Raw genomic sequence first — 11267 nt, 5'->3', positions numbered from 1 at the left:
ATTAGAGACAAATGGGCATTTTAATTAGGCAAGTATAGTGAAGCATCCAAAGAAGTCCCAGATACACGTCTTCCAGTGTTCAAATGTCAGTTATAGAGAGAGCAGCAAGATGGCAGCAAAGATACAGTTTTATCTTGCATTTACTGCTGAGGGCTAAGGGGGCTTTCCTCAGACTCTGCATGTATTTGTTTGTGTACCAGTGAGCCATCAGGGATTAAAAATTAAATAAACCCTTCAAAATGCCACTTCAAATGCTTAGGGTCTCTGACAATCTGGCCAAGATAGCTACAGTTCAGGTGGTTTTCACTAATCTTGTTCTTTTCTGCCTCTTGATCTTAAAATAGCCTTTCATTTATATGGCTTCTGAAAGATGTATCTTGATTTGTAAATGCTGAGTATGTTTAGTTCTGCTGGAATGAATTCTTTCTTCATGCTCGATATTTGCACTGCAAAAGCACTTTGCTAGAAGTGGTTTAAGCAAAGGTTGCAGAAGAACCAGCATAAATTACCTTGTGGTGGGGGACTTTTACAGTCATTCTCTTTATCTTAGTATCAAGTCCCTGTAGGTCCTTATAACTGTGTGCAATGCATCAAATAATAATGGCCAGGTTCAAATGGCTCCATCTTGGCTAAAATCCAAGATGTGACATTGCAATTCAAGGTTTTGTAAATGAGATACATGAAAGTCAGGTCACTCAAGTCTCCATTTGTCAGAGGATCCTCATGACACATCTGTAAACTTATTTTTGCTGTTCTTTTTAATCTGATGTTAATATGTTAAATGTCAAAAATGAGAAAAGATTTTTGCTGTATTGTCTCAGGCATGCAGTCACAAAAGGAAAATCCATCAACTGATGGCTCATTTGATCATAATCTGCCTATGCAGTAATGAAATTACTGTGCTCCTTTTACTATCAGCGCAGTTGGTCTTATTCTGACAACTTTTTAGGCCAGCTGGACTTGCTAAAATGTTTGTAGGAAGTTAGAAATAGAATTTTTTTCACCAAGTAGTTTTTTTTTTAGGCTTGCTGAATATGGTGCTTGTAGCAACAAGAATAAGGAAGGATTGTTGTTCATTTCCATTCAGAAGTCTTTCTTTTGTCAGTGAGTCACCTTCCAAAAAGCCCTTTTCTGTTTCAGAATACCTTCAAATTAAGACCTTAATATTTAATTTCACAACCAAAAAAATAAGTTCAGCCTTTTATAAATCACCCTGCAGCAACATATCATCGTGTGCTATGTTATTTATTATGTATTTGAATAAAATCTTATGTTTAAAAAATTCTGGCCTTTCAAGGGAAAGTTGGCAAGATCTGGGAGGAAAGAGGAAAGAAGAAACAATAAAAAGGTTATTTTCCTTCATATTTAATAATTTATGTTTCAGAATACCTTCAAATTAAGACCTTAATATTTAATTTCACAACCAAAAAAATAAGTTCAGCCTTTTATAAATCACCCTGCAGCAACATATCATCGTGTGCTATGTTATTTATTATGTATTTGAATAAAATCTTATGTTTAAAAAATTCTGGCCTTTCAAGGGAAAGAAGAAACAATGAAAAGGTTATTTTCCTTCATATTTAATAATTTAGAGCAGTAACAGCTTGCTTCTCACCACAGTCCAAATGATAAAATAGATGAGCTTGGATTAAATAGGCATATAGAAACAAATCTGCATCTGATGTGTAGAAGCTTGATCATGTATCAACTGCTATACAGAAAGTGAGGTTTTGTTTTTCTTCTAGACGAGGACAGACTCTCAAGAAGGAAGAGCATTGTGGACACGGTGTCTCTTCAGGTGGATATTCTGCCTGGCAACAACACAGAGGATAAGGTAGGAAAATCACAGGATATTTTAAAGCAGCATCTTTATAGGGGATGCAAATGAAGCTTCCCCACAAAGTCTAGTATCTCATTGTTCTAGCAGTGTTAAATGCTTTGGGGTTTTGATGGTTTTAACTCCTTTGTAGAAATGTGTTGTCAAAGACTCTGGTACTGATCTTGCTGTACAAAAATGAAGTGTATTTTGTCACAATAGTTTTTACAGATAGTACTGCAGAATATGGGGTAGCAATCCATACACAGGCTGAACAACTCCTATTTTATAAGTAAATATTCTAAAACATTTTCTCTGCATTTTGAGGGATCAGATAAATTCCTGCATCTGTATCCCTGCATCATTTGAAGTCTTTGAGGGTCTTGTTCATTGACATGCGGCTGACAGATACATGACTACTGGGAGACCTGCTGTCTTTGGGAGGGGCAGGTAAAGACTAGGCAGGCTGCATGCACCATGGTGTTGCACTATTGCCTTTTGCCTTCCAGAAGAGTTTAGCACACAGAGCTTTAAAGTCATGGGAAGGATAAGGCAGCAACAAGAAGTCCATATGTAAAGTACAGGAGCTGATGCTAATTATTCCTTAGGGAGACTGCATTATAATTAAAATCATCCTCCATCTTTTGACACTTCATTTGAAGTATTTCTTAAAATATATTTCTATTTCTACTGGATCTTTTTCAAGGTCCTGCTGAGTTTTATTAACCAGATTTCTGCTGACCGTGGTGGAGATTAGCTGTTGAAATTGAGGTGTTTGTACCTGCAAAATGAATCCTGCTGTTAGCATCTTCAATCACAAACTAGCTAGGGACACGAAACAGAATGTGTGGACAGTGTCAAGCTGAATGTTAGTTAAAAATGAAATACAGTTATTGCAAAATGAAACAAAAAGCAATAACTATCCCCTCTGTCTCTTACTACCATCTCTTATTTTAGGATCACATTGCTGATAAGTCAACTAGTCTCAGGAAGCAGTTGGTATTATTTGCAACAGCTGTCTGAGAACCAGTACTGAGGCATAACAGTATAGAAACGCCACAGCATATTCCTGCCAAAATTCAAGTCTTTTTCCAAAGTATTATTGCCATAGAGCATCTTGCCTAGAACTTGGAAAATTTTCCCCAAAGTCATTTGATAAAAATTTCCTCACTAATTGCAGTGGCTTAAAATCTTGAAGTAGTGATCTCTCATAGAAACTCCAAATAAAGCTATTAGAAACTTCTGTATTTATCAAATTCCTTATTTTTTAGAAGCTCATATGTCATATGTGAGGTATAAATGGGTTTGTTTCTTTGTGTTTAGATTGATAATACTGAAGAAATCACCTTTGAAGCTTTGAAGAAAGCAATTGGTAAGATTTACTACGATTGTATTTATCCAGCATGGTTCTAGATTACTGTGGATTTGCTCAAGAAAATGGTGTGGCCAGAATAACATTATTAAAATACTGCATTTGTTCTTCATCAGCTGGTAAATGTATTTAAAACTTCAGTTATTTGTTTCTAAATTTCTGAAATGACATCTTGATAATTTCAGTGAATTCGTTTTCTGAAGCTAAGTTGACTGAATGAAAAGCATCTGGAAATGCCTGTCATCTGTTAAATTTGCCCTTAGAGACCAAGCTATAAATAATGTGAGACTTTCAAGTTCCATTCAGTGATTATTTATAAAGCAAATTAAATATCTTTTGCATATTATTATTCAGTGTGTTGAGATAATAATTGCAATGTACACACTGTGGCCTTCAAAAACACTCAGTTTTCTTAAAAGAATATTTTTCTGACAAATGTCCCAGGTACCAGAACTTAGAATTATCCAGTTTCCTCATTTAACATTGCTATAAATAGTTACTGATTAGTACTGTCCAGTCCATCTAAATATGGATTAGGCATTTATGTTTTAAACAATAGGCACTGACACTGAAACAGGAATTCAGTCCATTTCCCAATCACTGAGGAACTTAAATTCATTAGGTGCTGGAAAGTTCCAGCTGGATTTACTCGGCCTATGGAGGTTGAATTTGCTTGTCTCAAATTCTGGTGGTCAATTCTGCCCACCATTCTGCTTGGTACAGGGAGGGAGGATACTCCCTTCTTTTTTCTTGAAGCTGAACTTGCATGCATTGTGTGACAAGTGCAGTCTTGAGTCCAGATAATAAAGCAAAAGAAAGCCTGGATGTACCTGTAAGAAAAGCACATAGTGAGAAAGGAGCAAATAGGGATCCTCAAACCAGCACCCTGAAACTGGAGCTGCATTTTTGCTTTAGAAGCAATGGCAGATGGACAGCTCACTTGAGTATGGCTGCATCACTTCAAATACCCTGCTTGTTTGCTTCTGCATTGCACATCTAAAGGCTTATATCACTTATACTTGATAAGCAAAAATTACTCATGTCTCTATTTTTCATTTCATTATGTTAAGATAACAATGGGCTTGAAGAACAGGAAAAAGAAAAAAGGCGCCTTGTGATTGAGAAGTTCCAAAAAGCACCATTTGAAGAAATCGCAGCACAATGTGAAACCAAAGTGAGTTTCTGATAAATGTTATACAGCATTGAAGGTACCAGTGTAAGCATTAATGGGGATGTGCTGGCTAAAGGTGATGTATGCTATCATGTCACTGCTGCAGTTACTTCTAAAGAAGTTTGGTTCCGTAGTTATAGTCTCCACTGTTGTCAATGTTGGAATATTCCAGTTATTTGAAGTGTGCTTTTGAGTGTTCCTAGAACATCTGGAAAGGAAAACTCATACCCTCTTCATCTTAATATTTTCCTTGCAGTCTTTGAAATCTAGATTCACAGTTCATTTCTATTTCATCCTGGGATAACTGGAGCACTGTTAACCCCATCATATATTTTGAATAACTAAATGTATTGCAGGTTTGTTAAACTGCTACCTGCAACAGCAAAATTTACTATATAATTCCTTGCACTCTTAAGACAAGCTCACTCAGCCTTTTCAGGGCTTAGAATCCTTGCAGCACTAAGAAAAGAAATTCAGACGAGAAATGCTGCCTTAGATTTGTTGTGTGGTGATGGGCCACACACTCAATGAGTATGACCTGGCACATTCATTTTAACTGAGTTTAATATATAGTAGTTAATGATTCAATTTTAATTTGTTTTCCTAGGCAAACTTGCTTCATGATAGACTTGCACAGATACTGGAACTCACCATTCGGTAAGACTTTACACATGAAGACTGTGATGAATGAAAAATTAGTTATAAAGAAATTGTGACTACTTTTAGCTGGTCGTGTCACAGTGTTGTTAAACACATGTAATAGTTGAGGCAATTATTTTCTGCCTGAATGTTGTGATTTAACCCTGGTAGGCATTTCAGCTCCACACAGCCACTGGCTTACACCCCCTCAGTGGGATGGGGAAGCGATAAAAGCGAGAAAACCCATTGGTTCAGATAAGAACAGTTTAATGGATAAAGCAAAAGCCCCATGCACAAGCAAAGCAAAACAAGGAATTAATTCACCACTTCCCATGGTCAGGCAGGTATTCAGCTACCTCCAGGAAAGCAGGGCTCCATTGTGCATGATGGTGACTTGGGAAGACAAATGCCGTAACTCCAAACAACCCGCCTTCCTACTTCTTCCTAAAAGCTGTTATTGCTGAGCATGATGCCATAAGGCCTGGAATATCTCTGTGGTCAGTTGGGGTCAGCTGTCCTGGCCATGTTCCCTCCCAACTCCTTATGCACCCCCAGCCTGCTCACTCGTGGTGTGGGTTGAGGAGCAGAAAAGGCCTCGACTCTGTGTAAGCGCTGCTCAGCAGTAAGGAAAAGGTCCCTTTGTTATCAACACTGTTTCCAGCACAAATCCAAAACAGAGTCCCATACTGTGGAGAAAATAAACCCCATCCCAGCCAAAACTAGTACAACACTGAAAGAGTAGTCTTCATCTAAAACAGTCACTTTGATTTTTCTTGTTATTATTTTCTGTCTTTTAGACAGTGGACAATATCCAGAAACTATGTCATAGTATACTTATATTTCTATATATATCAGTAGTATTGAAGAATTATGATGTTTTCCCATTGCTTTATGTTTGAGAAAGTAGTTAGATACTAAACACCCAAAATAGTACGTGACGAGTATTACAGTGTTTTGCACATCCATTATGCAGTATAAATAGTATGTGTTTAGTAATAAATTGCATTTCCATAGTTCTGTAACATCAATGGGGTTGATTATCTAGACCAGAATACAAAAAAAACCAAAACCTAAGGCATGGTCATTTCCTTAGAATTATAGGAATGGGGTAAACCACTGGGGGGACAGAGAAGGGAGGGTGTGTTTTACATCAGGTAAAGGTTTATAAAGTTAAAGAAAGCAGTTGCTACAGTTATAAAATATATATATTGTTTGTGCTTCTCACACAGTCCTCCACCCAGCCCCTCAGGAACGATGACCATTACTGCTGGACATGCTCATTACCAGTCTGTTCCAGTCTACGAGATGAAGTTTCCAGATCTTTGTGTGTATTAAGTGTCTTCTGAAGTCTGCTGGACATTATTTAGAGTAGAATACAATAGAAAGAACAAGATGAGTTTTCAAATTTTATTGTTTATTTCCTCTAATGATGGACATGAGCCAAATAAGGATTACTCTAGCCAAACTTATGAGATTGTCTTGAGTTGTTTCCTTCTGTAATATATTTGAAGTTAGATTTTTCATATATCATGTTTCTTCATTTTCATATTTGAGTACATGTAAAAGCCAGGTTTAAAACTTGTCTTGCTATACAGGTTACAATATTTCAGTTACTCTAGGAATTTGTATTTCTGTACATTCCTTTAATTTCAGGCACTGTAACTGAAAAACCTGTTAAAGCCTTTTACTTTTTTGTTGTTGTTTTTATCCTCTCCACCTCAATTATATATCTTAAAAGGAATGCTTTTGGCTTGCTTCATCTTATTAAATGTAATCAGTGGAGCACAACCATAGCTCCCTTTGTTCATGCTGTCATAGGTAGCCAACGTCTTTATTTTGGAATATATGGAAAAAAACCAATACCTTACATGTGTTCAAGTATAGTAAATGAATTAATGGACACTTGTTAAGTATGTTTTTGATGCTTCACATGATATGCATTTTAGATACATATGCCCAGCGTATGTCCTGCATTTCTTGTTAAAAGTGAACTGCTTTGCATAAGAGATGAGAAATCTCCTCTTGAAGCACTGAACTGTGCAATACTTTCAATGTCTTAAGGTGTATGGTTTACAGACTGTACTTTCGAAAATGCAGTAGTATTTTACTGTCTGCTTTGGTATAAATACAGGAGAGATATATTTAGTATAGCAAAAAATAAACTGAGGGCATTTTAAATCATAAATACAGAAATTACAAATATATGCGGTATTTCTCTGTAGTTTATTACAGCTTTGTAATGATATTTTAGAAGTTGAAAGAAAACTGGGTGAAATAGTTTAAAGACCAGGAATTTATTACATGTTTTCAAGCAAAAGCATTTTTAGAGATTCATTTCTGTGTTCGTTTTCTGTTTCATTTCTCAAACCTTTCTAGAAATAAAGAAAATATGGTAACTTTCATAGGTTTATGTATCTGAGTATACTATTCAAATGTAAATAAAGGAATATATATAGTTAAAAAATATATAGATATAGTAAATCACTGAATTTTGGGTAATTTTCAAGGTTGTCTTTATGACTCACTAAATTTTGTAGGCAAAAAGACAAATCAGCATTCATTGATGGCATGAATAGTAAGTTTGAAGTCCCTTAATCTGTCTGAATCTGACTGAAGCAGCACAAACATCAATGAATATTCTCAAATACCTATTTAATATATATCAGTGTAAGACACTTAAGTTAGCAGTTTAGATAAACAGCGATCAGGCCATGAACAAAGTGAACTAACTTCAGTTCGCCCTGCTTTGAGCAGGAGCTTGGCTTAGTTGACCTTCACAAGACCCAACCTAAATTAATCCATGATCTGAATGGTTATCTGCCAGCTATTGTGTGCTGGCTGAGCATTTGCAAACCCACTGTAAAGAGGATTTTAAGGTGTTTTTTTTAAACTGTAGTACAGTATTCCACTGAACAACTTTCCAAAGCCTGATGTGACATAACATCAGAGAAATATCAGCTACTTAAACCTATGAGATAACATGCTGAGACTTTCAGAAAGCATTCACAAAACTCAAAAGGTAATTGAGACCTTCTTTTCAGTTTAACAGTGCAATCACAGCTGTTAGTGGATGACGAAACAGCCCCTTATCTACAGCATTCCGTTGTGATTTTTACTGCTGCAGCGTTTCAGCCTGATCAGACCACAGCCTACACATAAATAGGACTCTAGCTTTTAGTTTTCACTTTTTGGGGTTTTTTTAAGGTAAGACGTCATAGTTTTGTGGCCTATATAAAGAGTGTAATTTTTTAAATAGTAAATCTAGGGATACAATGTAAAACACTTGTCCACTCTGTCATTTTCTAAGAAAAACACTGCACTTTTGTACAAAAATGAAATAAGGAGTCTAAGAAATAAAGAATGTACTTCTGTTTGCACTCTTGCAGAATGGAGACTATGCTGTAAATACAGGATTGTTTCTGTGATTGAATTCTGTTGCATGAATGCTGCATGTGAAAATAACTAGATTCAGCATTTCATTTTCTGTTTATGAAGTATTTTTCATTTGTGCTAATGGTAAGGTTCCACATTTTCAATGTTTGAATGAGCTTTGTTTGGGAAAAGCAGGTGTTGTGCAGGTGTTGTGCAGGGAATGAAAAGCTTGTAACACTCTGTGTGTTCACACACAGATACTTAATTTCTTCCTTTCTGGAAATTCAAGGAGTCTGTAAGTTGGTAACTGGTTCACTCTGGCCTTTGTAGAAAGATGGGAGATGGGAGTGACTGTAAAATGGATTGGTTTGGTAGCTGTTGTTATGTGTAGCCAGTGAACGAAACCAAATGAATTAAGAATGCTGTTGTACAGTATAAAGCTGCTTTGTTTCACGGGTCTCTTTATGTTCTTGAGGCAAGTTGCAGAACTTAAAAGCTCCATATGCATACTGGCCCTGTGTTATCTGCAACACCCCAAGTACTGTCACAATGGTTATAAATCCAGCTGTTTAAATGTGTTCCAGCTTTTGCTCTGGGTTCTCCTTCTCATTATGTCATTTTGAAAAATTATAGATTATGATAGTGGGTCATTTTAAAGTAAATTTAAATCCTTGTTGATTTCAGAAGATAGAAATAACTGGTTGTCCCTAATCAAGAGTAGGGCTAATCTGTCTGTTGTTCTGATGGTCATATATTCTGTACTGTATGTAATTGATCCAGTTTCAATCAATGTAAGAACACACTGTGCAATCTATATTTAAGCAATAAAACCCAAATCTAAAATTAATCTTTTCTAAGGTGTCTGTTAATTTTTATTGCTCACAATTAAAATGTCACAGACATAAGTTTTTAGCATGTAAAATAGGCCTCATTTTACACACTTCTTTTTTAGTTTTGCAAATGTTTTAGCATTGCAGCATTGTTAAACTATTGCTTTTATTTATTATTAAGCCATTACTAAGGCCACCAAAATTTAAGAAAGCAACAATACAAACATTATTTTCTAATAGCAAATAAGCTTCAAGAAGGTAAGATGCTTTTCAGGCCTGCCTCCCTGGTTAGAAAACATTGACTTCGTATTATCAATTTCAAGGAAGAAAGCTGTCAGTGTGTGTGAAGATCTGCATGCAGTTTGCCCACAGGGAGCTTGCTTCAAACAGTGATGCCGTCTAATGGGGCTGAGTATTACACTGATGTTTGTTACTCACTTCTTCTGGGAGCATTCACTCATTTAAATATTTATTATCTATTTTAATAGTGCTCCCTGAGAGAAGTGGGAAGGATAATTCCTTTTTTCTATTTTGAGGAAGTTGGGACCTTCTGTAGCTCACATGACACTCGCATGTCAAAGAGAGCTTTCTGCAGGGTGGATACAGCAGCTAAGCTCCGTCTGGGAGGTGATGACCACCAACTGAACTCACCTTTTGAGCTGGCAGGGTGAGCATGCCCTTCCTGCACACCCTTACACATAAATGCTCTGTTGGCAGCACTCCTGGTCACTACTGCTCCTCAGGCTGCTTCTTGTAAGTACTTGCAATGCCCAGGCCTTTCCAGCATCTCCCATGCAAGCTGACTGCTCCAGTTCCACAGCATTTCCTGGCCTCAGGAGCTCCCCTGTACACCAAGATCTGCTGTGCTGGAGCAGCTCCCTTCAGCAACTGACAGAGCTTCAGTTAACACTGTTTAGATCTTTTATTCTAAGAGCAGGTTTAAAAAGTGAGGGAAATCTGGAATATTTTTAATAAAAATACTTCGTAAAATTATTATTTTGCTTCCCCCCCACCCCACCCCCCCAGTTAATAGTAACAAATAAGAAGTATGCCTTTGTTAAGCAAACTGAAGCATTAATTCTTAGAGACCTTTCTAATTCGAAGGGAAAGTGAGACTGGTATGACTTGATCCTCAAATCAACTATTAAATGTGTTTCTGGATATTCAGGATCACACAAACCTGACTCCTTGAAAGTTGAACTTATGAAGAACAGTGTGTAAAGCAGGCAAATTCTGACACCAGTGTTAACGTTCTTTTTCATCCTACTGTAGGTTTGCAGGCTCAGAATTGTACAACTTGGGATCCAAGTGTCTCAGGTAATGTGGTACCTGAGCACCGTGGCTAACATCTGAAGATACCTCAAGTGGGAAGTTAAATGACCTTGTTTATTTCTGGTTCTAATGTGTGAGATGCCTGGGAAGTTAGGCTGGGACATAACGCAGATCTGAACTCAGAGGTGGTGGAGAGGGATGTCAGGCTTTGTTTCTCTCAGTGCTCAGCACAGGGGAAGCTGCTGCTGAGGGTGAGGTGTGTTACTGCTTCCTAGGGAGGGAGGTATGGCTCTAGGGACTGCAGATGCAGCTGAAAAGTGTAAGACACAGGAACACCAGTATGATTCATCTGTATAAAAGTGGGTATTGCCACTCTAACTTAAAAGATCTCATGAGTGATGCAAACAGCACGAAGTCAGTTATGGCAGGTCAACACATGAATGGTCAACCAAGTTGAAATTACGATTGCTTTTGATCAAGAATTCAAACCTTCACTTACAGAGGAAGTACCTGATTAGTATGGATTTGATTTTGCAAATATATGCTCAGAGAAAATAAAGAAATCCCATTGAATAAAATGTTACCTGTCATTTTGGATAGGTCACCTTCTGGATTTAAGCTGTGTATTTGCACTGTGTGTGCTATACAACTGAAATCTAATAAAAGACATAAACAGATTCTACCTTTGTGTGCATCTTTAGTATCAAAGTGTCCTGGGTTCAGGTACAGCAGTCATTTTTCTCCTCCTTAGTAGCTGGTGCAGAGCTGTGGTTTTGACTTTCAGCCTGGGAACAA

The 11267-nt window shown here is 37.0% G+C and overlaps 1 protein-coding gene across 1 annotated transcript; it reads left to right on the top strand.

Moving 5' to 3' along the window:
* Positions 1 to 1745: 1745 nt before the first annotated feature.
* Positions 1746 to 6333, top strand: EFR3A (EFR3 homolog A (S. cerevisiae); the record flags this gene model as incomplete). Its single annotated transcript, XM_010020407.1, has 5 exons — positions 1746 to 1834; positions 3140 to 3188; positions 4259 to 4362; positions 4967 to 5016; positions 6228 to 6333. Coding segments are annotated over 5 exons (398 nt in total), but the record flags the coding sequence as incomplete, so codon positions are not given.
* Between the last annotated feature and the right edge of the window lie 4934 nt (positions 6334 to 11267).

The sequence above is a fragment of the Nestor notabilis genome, unplaced genomic scaffold, assembly GCF_000696875.1.
Source record: "Nestor notabilis isolate BGI_N333 unplaced genomic scaffold, ASM69687v1 scaffold8148, whole genome shotgun sequence".
NCBI lineage: Eukaryota > Metazoa > Chordata > Aves > Psittaciformes > Psittacidae > Nestor > Nestor notabilis.
This window is presented reverse-complemented; position numbering and strand designations above follow the sequence as displayed.